This window comes from Diabrotica undecimpunctata, chromosome 8, assembly GCF_040954645.1.
Source record: "Diabrotica undecimpunctata isolate CICGRU chromosome 8, icDiaUnde3, whole genome shotgun sequence".
Taxonomy (NCBI): Eukaryota; Metazoa; Arthropoda; class Insecta; order Coleoptera; family Chrysomelidae; genus Diabrotica; species Diabrotica undecimpunctata.
In genome coordinates this window covers 128,788,143-128,804,295 of record NC_092810.1, presented here as the reverse complement: position 1 = coordinate 128,804,295, position 16,153 = coordinate 128,788,143, and the positions used below count along the sequence as shown (strand labels likewise).

The window sequence follows — 16,153 nt, the reverse complement described above, 5'->3', positions numbered from 1 at the left end:
AGTTTTGACCAATTCATATTTTTCAGGGATCATTCGAATCGGACATTTGCAAAATGACATGTATATTCGTTTAAGGTTGTATTTTGTCGTATATTTCACACTTTGCATGCTTATTAACTCATAAAAATTGCTTACAACTATTTTTCATCTCTTTGCTTGTTACAAATTTTTCTTTTATTTGTACATTCGCTTTTGCTTGTAGTTTGTTTTTATACTAACATTTTCTGTTTTATTTAAAATTAATCGTTTTTTTATATAGCAGTTAATAATATAATTATCGATTTTTTTTTCTTTTTTCAACGTTTTAGTTACATCAATCCAAAAGCTTTTATTCCATCATTATACCGGGTGCGCCAAAAGAAGTGGGACGATCGAATATTTCGCGAAATATACATTGTTTCGAAAAACATAAAAAAAACGTGTTTATTTTTCAGAGATCTATCGAATGACACCAAACACGAAAACAAATCTTAACTGTGTGTTCTATATCATGATTTACTCGTATTTCGAGTATTAGAAGCGAGTTTATGAAAGGTTCTTGCTTAGATGAATTGATATGATGTGGAATGCAATTTTAGATTCCCCATATCGGTCCATTCATCGCCTGATTGCTTTGTAAATCGTAGAAGGCTAAGATTTAAGTAAGAATTTGAATTTTGGTTTCGATCAAGTAGAATTCTTCAGATTTTTACTTTTTGCTTTACATGTTTTTTGGTTTTTCGTTTAAAATAATCTTTATTTTGAGTGGCATTTTCTTATTTCAAATTACATTCAATACATACCTATTAATTGCGTTATAAAATATACAGGGTGCGCAAAACCTCTGGCCTCCTTTTTGTTACTGCTAAATTATGCAGTATATAAAAAATGTTTATAACGAAACTGATGTATATCTAAGATGTCTATAATTTAAAGTTTTCGATTAGTGGGAACAACGGAATGAACCAAAGTTGTGTTTTTTTTAAATGGAGCACCCAATATATTAAAGCATTTTTGAATATATTTGATAACAAATGAGTTAACCAAGTTGCCAAAGATCTTGAAAAGATCTTGAATTAGAGAAGTGCAAACAGAGGTGTAGGATCGTAAATAGAAAACTGTTGCTTTAATATCGAAATATCAATGTTGTGCCTCAAAGGAAAACTGTAGACAACAAAGTTACTAATAAGAAAAAATAAAATCATCTACAATTCCACTAAAGATAGATAAATGGGAAAAGAATGCATAGCCATTACAATAAGTGTATATTGAAAATGAGAAAAAAACAATGGCAATTAACAGTACAACAATGTTTTTTTCAATTTTGTTGACAAAATTTTTTTTTGAAATTCCTTTCCTATTTCAAGTAATTTTTTTGCTAACTCGGTGCTGGTATACCAGTTATCAGTATACAGAGTCATGCCTTTATCAAGACACTCACTCATACCATAAGTTCAAAAACAATCTTAGTGGCTACCAGCATATCATTTGATTTTTCTGTTCCGCAATATATTTTAGAATGGTAAGTATAACCATATATGACATCTATATTTAAGAAAGGAGATAGAAAACGATGCGAAAACTACAGAGGAATAAGCGTAATATCATCAATAGGAAGATTATATGGGAAGATACTGCGAGAAAAGATAGAGCAAGCGATAAAAGGCAAAATCGGGGAGGATCAGGCAGGCTTCACAGCAGGAAGATCATGCATAGACCACATATACACACTGGAACAACTGTTGGAAAAGAAAAAAGCAAAAAATAGAGATATACACTTGGCATTTGTGGACCTGAGAAAGGCGTATGACTCTGTACCAAGGTCAGAACTATGGGAGGCAATGTACAAATTAGAAATACAGACGGAACTCATAGAAGCTACAAAAGCTCTGTATAAAGAAAATAAAGTGTCCATTAAAATGGGAACAAGAATCATAGGAGACTTCACCACAACAAAAGGGCTACTGCAGGGTTGTTCCACATCTCCAACCCTATTCAAAATATACTTAGAGAAAACCTTGACTACATGGAAAAGAAAATGCGAAGGCATGGGAGTACCGGTACGGAACGAATACCTATATACGTTAAGTTTTGCAGACGATCAAGTAGTGATTGCACAAGACCAAGACGACCTCAGCTACATGATGAAGAAACTACAAGAAGAATATACCAAGGCTGGCCTAGATATTAACCTCGCGAAAACGGAGTACCTATCTACAAGTGAAGAAGACATAGAAGATCTGCAGATTGATGACAACGTAACAATCAAAGGAAAGGATAAATTCAAATACCTGGGGTTTATAATCACGAAAAAGGCAACAACAGAGGAAGAAATTACACAAAGATTAGGACAAACAAGAACAGCAATCCGACAACTTAACTCAGTATGGTGGGATAGATACCTAAATATGAAGACAAAAACGCAGATTTATAAAACATTAGTGCGAAGTATTATGACATATGGGGCTGAAAATTGGATTATAAACAAGAAAAACAGCAGTAAGATAGTAGCAACATAGATGGAATGCCTGCGAAGATGCTGCAGAGTAACAAGAATGGATAGGAGAAGTAATGACGAAATAAAGCAAAGAACATCAATAGAAACAGACATACTAACATATATAGAACAAAAAAGACTAAAGTGGTATGGACATGTAAGAAGAACTAGCGACAGCAGATGGATAAAGAGAATAACCAAATGGAGCCCCATAGGAAGGAGGAAAAGAGGACGACCCCGAAAATCCTGGAGGAACGAAGTAGACGACGCCATGAGTAAGAGAGGACTAAACGATGGAGAATGGAACAACAGAGAGAGATGGAAACGGTTGAGCGAGGGAAGGCAGTGAATACTGTAGAATCCCTAAATATATATATATATATATATATATATATATATATATATATATATATATATATATATATATATTGAAAATATTAATCCCGAATTTATGCCGTTTTCCTTTGACGTATTGTCGAAAAATTAAGCGCCCTCGGAAGGGTACCATTATTTCGTCTATACAGACATTTTCGTCAGGAAAGATAACTGCTTGAACTTCTTATTTAGGGAGTCAACCAGGAATCGAATGTTGCTGAGTCGGTCTCCTTTTTCGCATTGTTATTGTTAGCGAAATGCCACATTCTTAAAATATTCTCAAACCCGTTTCGAGACATTCGATTTGTCACTTGAGACCAATAAATTTCAGAATGTTTCCAATAATCTGTGATTTTCGGTTTTTTATCAAGCCCATCCATAGCAGAAAACCCAAAAAACAATACATTTCTTCACGAGCCCCGTTGGTCCATTTACTTCGTCTAGAGGACGGCATGAGGGCCTCTTCTGTAGTGGCTTTTATTATGGTTTGTTCCACGTACAAGTTGGTTTCGGTTACTAAAGTATTTATTAGCTCCTCATCAAGAAATAATTTATAGTAAGCAAATATATCTTTACCTTTCATATCTTGTACTTCTTTGACCAAACCAATGTTCCCATGAAAATCAAAGTCTTTGGGATCTGTAACAGCTACGCCCCAATCCTACACAATATCTTGCTCTTCAACATTTGACGAAACATTTGTTTCAGAATCCTCAGATTGAGAAACAAAAAAAAACATGGTTAGAAACATGGTTTTACGCTAGTTCATAGTCCTTGTGTTATCGTTAGTCAGAAAAAAATTGCAGAAATCTTTGACGATTCATTCATACCACAATTATTATTATGATTTTTTTGAATTTTTGATACTAAATTTTTACCTATTGAGAAACAATCGTGAGTTTCGATTTGGTGTTATAACTTTGGTAAATAATAAAATTCCCTGACTGATGATTTGAAACACTCGGTAAATAAAATCTCACATTTTGTACAATATGCAATAGAAAAAATTACTAACCTTCAAGGTCCAGCTCCTCAATCCTACGTCTGAAGTCAATACACTACTGCCAGCACTCGAGCTATCTTGTTTGTACACAGATTATAATCTGAGTCGTTGTGATATGGATCCTCGGTATCATCGCTCGTATTGTCATCCCATCAATTCTGCAATCTCTGTTGTTCTTTTTCGTAAGACATTATGCACAATAATTAATATATTAAAGCACGTTGCGATGGGAATGTTTCTTTAAAACTGACGTTCTCGTGTTCTCGACTTACTAATCATCAACGTTTTCGTCAAGGCACATAGACATTTTCGTGGCACACCGACATTTTCCATTCTCTGTTCCGCGTGTATAGTTTTGACTCACACACCAAACACATATGCGCACTAATATTTTTTGTCAAAAATGTTATTTACTATTTTAATTAAGTAATTTAGACATAGTTTAAAGGAAAAAAGTGGTGGCCCAACGGAACTCTGCACTGATTTGGCAGGCTGCCAAAGTGTTAAATATTAGCATTTTTCTCAATAAAAGTGTAAATATTTCGAAAATTGTTAACTTCAGACCTGTAAAGCCTTATACAAACTCTTCATATTAAAAAAAAATACATTTAAAAATGGTTTAATATACAAGGTGTTCCATTTAAAAAAACACAAATTTGGTTCATTCCTTTGTTCCGACTGACCATGTATAATCGAAAATAAATTATAGATGTCTTTGATATTGATCAGTTTCGTTTTAAACATTATATATATACTCTATAATTTAGCCGTGATACAATAAAGCCAGAGGTTTGGCGCACCATTCATTGACAATCTGCGAAAATTTCAACTCTTCATACGAGGCGTGTTTTTTAAGTAAGTACCGTTTTGGAATTAAAAAAAGACGTGCAAAGATATGGCAATAATTTTATTTTTACATGAAAGCCTGTACCTTAATCTACTTTTCTACATAATTTCCGTGAATATTGAGGCACTTGTCATAACGTGGCACCAGTTTTTGAATACCCTCCTGATAAAATTCTGCCGCCTGACTTGTTAACCACTGCATCACAAATGTTTTGACTTCGTTATCGTGTTGAAGACGCTGACCGCCCAGGTGTTTCTTCAAGTGCCGGAACAAATGGTAGTCGCCGGGCGCCAGATCAGGGCTGTATGGAGGATGATCTAGAGTTTCCCATTTAAATGATTTGATGAGATCTTTGGTCTGATTAGCCACATATGGACGGGCAGTGTCATGCAGCAAAACGATACCCTTATTCAACTTGCCACGTCTTTTGTTCTGGATTGCACGACGCAGATTTTTCAATGTCTCACAATAAGACGCTGCATTGATTGTCTCATTACGAGGCAGAAACTCCACTAGCAATACTCCTTTTCTGTCCCAAAAAACTGTGCACATGATTTTCCGGGCGGAAATTGTTTGCTTAAACTTCACTCTTTTGGGTGATGATGAATGTCGCCATTCCATGGATTGTTGTTTCGATTCTGGTGTGACGTAGGCCACCCACGTTTCGTCACCAGTAAAAATTTGGTCTAAAAAATCTTCACCTTCACTGTGGTACCGCTCAAGGAAAGTCAATGCACTGGCTAAACGTTGGGTTTTGTGCAAATCCGTCAACATTTTTGGAACCCAACGTGAACACAATTTCCGGTAATTCAAGTTCTCGGTAACAATGCGATACAAAACACTACGAGAATACTGAGGAAAGCAGTCGGACAATGATGAAATTGTAAAGCGTCTGTTTTCTCTCACCTTTTCGTCCACTTTCTGCACCAAATTTTCATTAACGACCGAAGGACGCCCACTCCGTTCTTCATCATGGACATTTGTGCGGCCATCTTTAAATGCTCTCACCCATTTCCTTACCATTCCATCACTCATCATGTTTTGTCCGTAAACTTCAACGATCTCACGATGAATATCGATCGGTTTTACGCCTTTAGCACTAAGAAATCGTATAACAGCCCGTACTTCACAATCAGCGTGACTCACGATTGTTAGAGGCATCTTAAACACTGGAGTAAACAAGTATACAATGAAGAATCAGACTGTAATGGCGTCAGTGCGTAGACAAGAGATGTAGGTAACCAGCGCTCATGCGCGGAACGCCGACCGTAGCGCTGCGGCGGCGGAATCGCAAAACGGTACTTACTTAAAAAAACATGCCTCGTATTTATAAACAAAATAGATATGGTATTAAAAAAACTAAATCAGTTTTTTGGTCCACCTAATTAGAAAGATATAACATAAAAAATCACAATTATTTATTAGCAAAAAACATCACTTTTTTAACGGCTGATTTAAAGCCATTTTTTGCAAAAATAACTGTAGAACCGTATCGTAGGCAGCATTTAAACTTTTGATATCTGGGATAACCATTTATCCCTAACTAACTTACCGATATCTGTTTGAAAATTTCCAGGCTTATATTAAAACATAATAGCCTTATCAAGACTATGGCCTTTGTTTATAAAAAATAGGGCCGATCTGAGAGTACCTCGATATGTATTTTGATTATCTATGTCCACCTATGACTTAAACAATCAGATCTCTCTATTTTTCTTTTACCCATTTCTTGTTCTAGACTGGGACTTTATTAGTTAAACGACTAAGATTGCGCACCCATGTAGCAAAAATTATAAGTTTCGTAAAAATACTCACGATATTTTCTGTTTTTCGAATTTCGTTATCGATAAAGTTTTCCGAATTTGACGATGATAATGTATTTAATTTTCCATGCATTAGAAATGTTGTGAAATAATTTTTTGTAGTTCGTACTATTATAATATGATGGAATACAAGCATTAAAAAATAATTGTGAATTTCGATAAATTTATTTATCTGCTATGAATAACAAAGTGCTTGTATCTTTATAGGCATGTTAATATAATATGAATAATATTAATCTACAAACACATATTTTAAACACAAAGTTGAACGAATCTGAATACTTTTTAGCAGTTCTTATCAATTATTATTATCTAATAATCCCGATTAACTTCTCAGATTTCTTTAAGTATATTAATATAAATTTTAAAATATTTATCATATTCAATTAATATTCTGATATCCAAAAATAAAGATAAACAGTCAAATTCAAAATACTCGTTTTGGATAATTACATTGTAATGATATATACACTGATTTTATGAATCATTGCAATGCTCAGGTGGGCAAAAAACCTAAACACTTAAATATTTTGTATTTATTTGTAATTCATGGTCAAATTTTTACAGACAATATTCCATTAGGTAAAACTTTATACGAATCATAAAAAGAAAAACTAACTTGATTCTAAAATAGGTGTATACAAACAGAATTCCTCAATTAGTTATGCTAAATAGTACGAGGAAGTGAGAACAAATTAAAAACTATATATCACCGAAGATCAAATGGGAATGTTGACTATTTTTTGGAAAGTGTTAAAACCGTACCTAATATTGACCAAAATATTTAATTTTATATACAGTTGATTCCATGGTTCTTTACCCGTGCTTCTTGTTATCTATGCTATCATTTAAACCATATGAGATAATTTACTCCACGCAACAGCAAGTGACAGAAAGTGGCTACTGCTCCGATCACGGATTGTATTGCTTCCTTCCACATTCTTAAAATATGTTCATCTGTATATCCATCTCTGCCAATATGTATGATAGTAAGTCTTGCAATCTGCCCATACTAACTCGATAGCATTAAAATCTGGGTGATACGATGGCAATCTAAGCACTTCGTGTCCATGTTTACATATATATATATATATATATATATATATATATATATATATATATATATATATATATATATATATATATATATATATATATATTCTTGTCGATTCATCTTGTCCAATTGTAACAATTCTGGTTTTAACTGATGTTCATTAAAATTAACATTGTATTTCTTCAACCAATCCATAATGTCTGATTTTAACCGTTTAGCGGAAGGTTGTTGTTTATTCATGATTTTACTATGGTAGGGTCCTTTGTCCATGACATTCAAAGATGGATGTTCTAAATTAGGAAATAATTGTGTACTTATCCATTTAGTAAATATTGTACTATTCATTATTCATTTTACCGTGATAATCGGCAGTCAAGGATTTGGAACAACATAACAAACTGGCTGAAATAAAACCTTTTGCTGAACCGGCCTGAACCACAATAAATTTTTTTTTCATCATAACCACCTGGTTTTCGTACACTTCTGCTGTTGTCATCCTGCCACGAAATCATTTTTTTTTCTCCTAGAAAAAATCCATGTTTCGTCTAAAAATACAACTTCTCGTGGATATGTACTATTTCTGTTTCCATGTGTTTACGTAATAAATACACTCGTTGTGCTTTGATATGAGTTCTTTCAATTAAAGCCCTTCGATGATCATGTTAAAGCCCAAATCTTTTAATATTCTACTTAAGTTTACTTGTAGAAACAATTTCTTTAACCTGCAGCTCATTGATCAACGCTTCACGGGTTACATGTTTCTCTAAAAAGTTATTTATTTTAATATATTACTATAACATTCTAAGTCCTACTTGTATGGTTTACTTAGTATCCTAGTACATATTATATTGTATTTCGAATTGCCATTTTATTGTTCTCCGGTAAATCAATAGCTTACGTTTTTAAACCAGGTCTGCTGTTTTTCCGGAGATGATAAAACAGGATTTTTTTTCTTTTCTTTTTCGTATATTGTATACTGTTTTTCTCGCCAATTTAAGTGCAGCTGCTAGATAGATAGATTTAGAGAGGTGGCCTTTTGGCCTATTCCACTGCGACCTTTTCAGATCTATTGTGCTCCTCTAGTCCTAGATAACATTCTCTAGCCTGACCCTTTTTAAAAAGTCTAATAGCTTCAAGACTATACCTTCCATGTAGCTATTTGCCTATGGATTTTCTTCTCCTAATGCAAAGAACCGCACATTTGCCAAACTATCATACTGACATAGAATGTGCTCTGCTATTTCTTCTTCGAGGTGACAGAATCTGCACAGGTCATCATCTGATAATCCCGTCAGCTTCAAGTGCCTATTCAGCTTACAGTGCCGTGTTAGAAGACCTACTATGGCTTTGACTGTTTTCCTGTCTTTGCTTATTAGGTCTGCCGTAAATTTTGGCGAATGTCTGTAATGAACTGTTTCGCCTGTCTTTGTCCCGGTGAATTCCTCCACCATTCCAGAGATTTGTGAGCTACCCACTTCCTTATAGCCGTTCTTGTTACTGACTTTGCAATGCCGCAGAAGGGTTCCGGTCCAATGAATGGCATTGAAGAGCCTTGTTTGGCCATTTCATCTGCGTTTTCATTGCCCTTATGACCCTCGTGCCCCGGTACCCAGGCTACCGTAACCTTGCTAAGGTCTCCTAGTTAGGACACAGTACAGCTGCTAAGTAGCAGTATCTAAAACAAAGTTAAAATATTATTAATATTTTTAATTGAAATTAAAAAAAACCAAAAAAAGGTCCGAATTATAAATATTTTCTTATGTAATGAAGTAGGCAAATAAATAATAATAATATATTTATATTATATGCTTGTCATCATTACAGCTTTATAATAGTGCACATTTGAAAATTGGACTTTTTGTACCTCTTGAACAGATGACAACGGTTCCAACGGTTTCCCATTCCTTTTTATAATTCAAAGTACTCGATTAAATTTAAAACGAGTTCTTTTGCTTGTGAGGTACGAATTTTTCCAGACATAATCTAAAAAATTCAATAAAATATGTTATTTTTGTTATTTCCTTCACTTTTGCGGAAACTTAAAAAACCATTTCTTAACTGTGTGAATGAGGTTAACTTTGTATGTAAATTAATGGCAAAATAAAATACACTTACCATAACATTTCAAACTCCAATAGAAAATTAGTTAGAAAATAATAACTTCTAAATGCAAAAACAGGACAAGAAAATAGCAAAAAATCCAAGAAACTAACTAACTTTTTTATACCTATCTCTTTTTGATATACTGAGTCTAGAGCGTTCATAAAAATAGCATGTGTTTTTACTTAATAATAAAAGGCGGTAGCTGGTTTGTCTTTAGTTTCATGCGGGGAAGACAATGGTGCTAGATAAATGTGTTTTATCTCGCCCGCACGGATAAAGAACCATGGACTCAACTGTATGCAAATATTTTATATTCCGTTTCAAATTCCACGTCAAATTTGTCACGTAACCGCTATAAGGTCGCAGATTCCAAACTCTGATTCTGATTAAACAGTTACATTAGCTGAAGACCGTGTACAACTTGGCTAACGTTAGGGAAAGCTAATATGGCACCAAAAAAAAAAATAATTTTTACAGAAACCCCGAAACCACTGCAAATAAAAATAGAAATAAACTTAAATTTTAATTTTTTTAAACATAGTTGAAATTTATTAATATGTCAATTTATTAATAAATAAACAAATTAAAAAAGAATTAAATTACTGGTCATTAAGATTGAAGTTAGTATATTAATATATTTAAGTATCTCTTAAAGTTAATTGTCCAATATTTTCTAATTGTCTGTGCTTTATGAGGTACAATTAGTATATAATTTATTAAATGAGTTTCTTGATAATTTCGAAGATTTCGTATTGAGAGCATTTAATATTACTCAAAATGTTTCCAGATTCGTTCAAAACTATGTAAATTTAATATCACTTAATATATATTAATTGGAATACATTACAGTAACAGACACAGCGACCAAATCATTCACATCTTTGGAAATCGCTGCCTCGATAGTCATCCCTACTCTGATAATATGCATCATTATCGGTACCGCGTACTTTTTCCATACTTCTCATCGACGAAGAGGTATGCATCACCATCTAAGGCACGTTGATGACAGCATCGAAGCTCCGGACCATCCCATCCTCAACAAAGGCGTTAGTTTGAAGCATATGATAGAAATGACAACCAGTGGAAGTGGATCTGGTAAGTTTTTATAGGTATTTCTAAAAAATAAGTAATTGACAAATTTTCATATCATGGCATAAGATTGTTACTCTCATATGCTTTTGGTCTTTGGACACCTAAAGTCAAAAAAGGTGTAGTTTAGTGACAATATGACTTTTACGAGATGTCTAGTAACATTTCTATTTTTATTTTCACTGACTTGGCAGAGTTATCACATGGCGATTATTAGACCAACAGTCACACAATCCATAAATAACAACACAACATCGTCATATCCACGTTCCTTGATATTCAAAAAGCTTTCGATCAAGTCTGGCTTGAGGGACTCATCATAAAGGTCTGCGATGTTTACGAAAAGGAAAATCTTCAGGCTGCGATTGCTTTAGTGTGGATATTATTAGAGAGTTTGCAGAGGAACTGCTACTAATTATAACTAAATTAACCTTAGTATCAAGGAGGGGACTCGAAGCAATCTGGAAGTTATCGGTCAATATTTCTTTTAACTTCCATGTCAAGTATCTTGCAATCATGTGTAAATAACCAAATTGTACAATTCTTTGATACATCCAGCTACTAGTTTAACTCTAGTAGTTTTCAACTACCATGCCTTCATCCAACAGAAGATCTGTAATATCTGTATATAATACTAACCGAAGATGTACATAATTCTCATACTAGGCAGAAGGGTACTTTTAATACAGGAAGAATGCGAACTTCTGGTGCACAACGAAGCACATGCTCAAATGGCATGATCTTGTATAATAAGCTGCTCAGTAATATGAAAGAAATTTAACTAGGAAGGTTTAAATTTGAACTAAAATAATTACAAAGCGAAAATCCCAGTAGTTGGCGGTATACCATAGTTTCTAGTTGGCTGTATACCAAAGAGTGGTACTTTCTTTCCGGCACAATCCCTAATGTGTCATCTCGGAACAGGAATTTTACCCTCAAAATTATCAACGAGCAATATTCCAGAGCCCAAGATACAATAAAAGCTTCGTGTTCAGCCGTCGAAAACGTACGAATCCAGAAACCCAAAATCCAAAAAGTTCATCCACCGTCAATAAAACTACATCGACGAACTTACGAACGAGTACTTGAATCGCCTCGAAGTCACCCCTTTGGCATTCCGCACCCCAATGACCTAATTCGCACTTATTAACCCCGGATAGGACGAGATTGATTTTTACGGTTTCCCAATCCCATTGCGCAATGATATCTGTTCGTCGGGAGGAAATAACCGCAACTATTTTCTAATCAACCTCTACTAAAAACTCATTACTAACAAAAAGTTTTTGTAGTATATTGTTTTCTTCTCAAACTGAAAAAACACCCATACAAAACTGTTTAACACTCAGCTCTCCTCTACTCCGACTCAAAAAATCATCTTAAGTGGACTTCCATGGATGCTACACTCCAGCCAACCACAACATCCCAGGATAGGCTTTGTTTGTAACAGAAGAAATTACAACCACATGAAGAGCATAATAAAAATCCTGAACAGGAACAGGGATAAAAGCACGACATGTTCAAGTCCTAAAATTAATAAAGATTCCTCACAGCACATTGATTCGTCGTTAGCTCAATGGTATTTAGATGACCACTTATTAGCAGATTTACCACCATAAATTTGCTCTCTTTCGAGAAATTTTAATTTTTTTTGCAAAGTAAAAAAAGTACGAGTAAAAGGTATAAAACTGCATGAGTGACAATTTGATAATTAATTTATCAAAAATAACTAGCAGATAAATATAATACAGTAACAGCACTACTGTCAATAATGAAGAAATTATTCTAATACAGTTGAAAAATTCGGTGTAGGAGAGAAGGGATTGTAGGAAACAGGAACTTCCAAAATGACGCGGATTTTGGCGAATATGAACGATTTTTTCATACTAACCTTTGCTGTTCGTATTTTTTTATGTATTCTCAACGAGACTACATTCAGACTAGGTCCTGGAATTGTTCAACCAGGAAATACCTTTACTTCCTCTACTGCTATGCATTTTCTCTTGTATTACTATTTGAAGCCAGTTGTATCGTTCGTCTCATTATGTGTTTATGTTTATGGTGAGAAATAAGCGGTTTTTCTAACATCTACTAATCTATGTCTACTATTTGTAATACTATCAACTATGTGCTGTAGGTATTTCAGTCACTCGGCTATTAGAACAGTGTAATCTGCATGATGTTGATGGTTCCACCATTTACTTTTATATTCGCCATTGATACTTCCAATGATGATGCAATGATGTACAAGGGCAGTACACAACTATGCCTGACACACTTTTCAATCGCTATTTCTTCTGAAAATGCGTTTTCTTCTTTTAGTATAAGGATTATATTAGGATAATAATGACACATGAAAAAGTCTCTAGTTAACAATTGTAAAAAAAATGTAATATTGTCATATTTAAATTTAAATCAAATCTTTTTTCAGGTCTGCCGTTATTGGTCCAACGAAGTATTGCTCGCCAGATACAACTTGTGGAAATTATCGGTCAAGGAAGGTTCGGTGAAGTCTGGAAAGGGCGATGGAGAGGGGAGAACGTCGCAGTGAAGATTTTTAGCTCGAGAGAAGAGAGGTCTTGGTTTAGAGAAGCCGAAATTTACCAGACTGTCATGTTGCGACATGATAATATTTTAGGTTTTATCGCCGCTGATAATAAGGGTAAGTTTAAAATAACTATAATATTTTTATCTAAAATTCTCGTACTTCTCCTAATTTCAGACAATGGTACCTGGACGCAACTATGGTTAATAACAGACTACCATGAACATGGCTCCTTATTCGATTTCCTGGGAAGAAACACATTAGACAGCAGTGGTATGATTCATATGGCACTATCCATCGCCACTGGCCTCGCTCATTTACACATGGACATTATGGGAACCCAAGGAAAACCGGCTATTGCTCACAGAGATCTTAAATCTAAGAATATTCTCGTAAAATCTAACGGTACTTGCGCTATTGGTGATCTAGGATTAGCAGTGCGACATGATGTGACCACAGATACTGTTGACATCCCTCTTAATAATCGTGTTGGCACCAAAAGATATATGGCACCTGAGGTTTTAGATGAATCCATGAATATTGATCAGTTTGATTCTTTCAAGAGAGCAGACGTTTATGCTTTGGGATTAATATTTTGGGAAATCGCCAGGCGATGTAATGTGGGAGGTATATATGATGAATATCAGCTGCCTTTCCATGACGCTGTACCTCCCGACCCTACCATTGAGGAAATGAAAAGGTAAGTTCTACCTTATTCTGATTATTATCTATTTCTCGTAAATCTCTTATGCGTTATCCCATTTAAATCGAAATTTACCTCATATTGAATTGTTCCAAAATTATGACCAGAAGTCACAATTCACAACTCGCTCTCTATATTATTAAACTACAAGAGCAGACATTTTTTAATGAGGATTTGACATTTCCTATAGGGGTCTAAAATGTTTTTTATCAGTTATTTTAAGATATGTATAAAGTAATTCGGTGAAAGTATTTTTTTCTTATTTAAGTAAACATATTGTAAGTACTTATTTCCTCAATTTAATGTTATTTTAGGGTTGTATGCGGGGATAAACAAAGACCCAACATCCCTAACCGTTGGCAGAGCTGTGAGGCATTGTATGTAATGACAAAGTTAATGAAAGAATGCTGGTATCATAATGCAACTGCAAGACTTACTGCACTCAGGATTAAAAAGACACTGTCTAATTTCAGAACTTCTGAAGAATTAAAAATATAGTAGATGGGTAAGTTTTTATTACTAGTATTTTATAATTTTAAACACTTTAACTGGATCAAATTGAAAAGGTAATGTCATTTTAACACATGAACTGCTAAATTTTTACAGATAAACTGTCAACACTTCCCAATATTTTTACCTGCCCTATTGCCGGGCTTTAACGTTTAAAAATCGTAGCAAAAAGTTGTGGGAGAGAGAGAAATCCGAGCTTTTTATTTAGTGTAATAAAAAGGGCGGATGATAGCAGCTGCCTTTTCTGCTCGCACCAATGCCTCCTGCTCTCTTTTCGTATGCTGGTACAATGTATAAAACAGAGAAGTCAACTTTAACAAAATTGTAGAGTCTCTATATATTAAACTTTGTTCAATAAATGTAGCAGGGATACATTTAGTTTTTGACTATAGTCTGTCCCTCCTTGACTTAAAGGTCAGGGCATAAAAATATAGGGCCCTAAAAATGTCAAATTGAAGCTAACCCGTTACAGTCAATAGCATTGTAGTAAAACAATATTTTTCATTGTTTTTTTGTGAGTGATAGTCACTTTCCAAAAGTAATCAGCAATTTTATAATCGATGTCCGTTTTTTGGTAAAGAATGTTAGAATATCCAACATTAAAAGTGGATGTTGTTCTATGGTTGTTAATTTATGTATTACTGAACTGTTGCTATAACAGTTCTGAAGTAATGTCAAGAAAAATATAAAATAGATTGTCAGTCAATTTAAGTAAAGTTCTGGGTTGGAACAATTCTGACAATAAAGAAGAAATAAGGGAGTGGTTGCGTTCAAAAATGAAAAAATGATGAATTAATAATAAATGAAAAAGAACTGCTCCAAACATGGCAAGAATATTTCAAGACTTTACTAAACATACATCAAGAGGAAGAACATGGAGAAAATATATATTTTGGGGTGGACCTACTGGTAGAGGACCCCAAAATAGATGAAACATTGCAAGCAATTAACAAATTAAAGTACGGAAAAGCTCCAGGCTCTGACAATATACTGGCTGAATTCCTTAAGTACGGAGGAGAAACTCTACATAGACAAATACACAAACTAATAACACTTATATGGAACGAAGAGAAAATACCAACAAAATGGCACGAAAGTGTAATAATCACCATCCATAAAAAGGGAGACAAAACCAAGTGCTCTAATTATAGAGGCATCTCCCTACTTAATACGGCATCTAAAATCTTATCGAACATCTTATTATTAAGTAGGCTGACACCGTTCGTAGAAAATTTTATGGGTTCCGGCTTCAGAAAACATAGATCGACCATAGATCAGATCTTTACTCTAAGACAGCTGCTTGAAAAAGGATGGGAATTCAATGGAACTATCCATAATCTCTTCATAGATTTCCGGCAAGCGTACGACAGCATTAAAAGGGATCAGATGTGGAATGCAATGGCACAACTTTCAGTTCCAAAAAAACTTATCCAGCTTGTTAAGTTATGTGTGAATAGTTGTAGATCCAGAGTATAGATAGGTAACAAACTCTCAGAATCTTTCGAAATAAGCAGTGGCCTGAAACAAGGAGATGCGCTGTCACCTCTCCTCTTTAATATCATCCTGGAGAAAATAGTAAGAGCAACACAACTTAAAACAGAATTACTGACAGTAAATGGACCAAAATT

At 34.2% G+C, this 16,153-nt stretch overlaps 1 protein-coding gene across 4 annotated transcripts in view; it reads left to right on the top strand.

Moving 5' to 3' along the window:
• Positions 1-16,153, top strand: part of babo (TGF-beta receptor type-1 babo) — a 100,003-nt gene that overhangs the window by 65,219 nt on the left and 18,631 nt on the right. For 3 of the 4 annotated variants that reach the window (XM_072541031.1, XM_072541030.1, XM_072541033.1), the window contains 3 exons: positions 10,531-10,776; positions 13,199-14,012; positions 14,330-14,520. In XM_072541031.1, the coding sequence (XP_072397132.1) occupies positions 10,531-10,776; positions 13,199-14,012; positions 14,330-14,513 (1,244 nt within the window). In that variant the 3' untranslated portion in view covers positions 14,514-14,520. The remainder of the gene's footprint in view (positions 1-10,530; positions 10,777-13,198; positions 14,013-14,329; positions 14,521-16,153) is intronic. The other variant, XM_072541032.1, reaches the window with a different exon arrangement.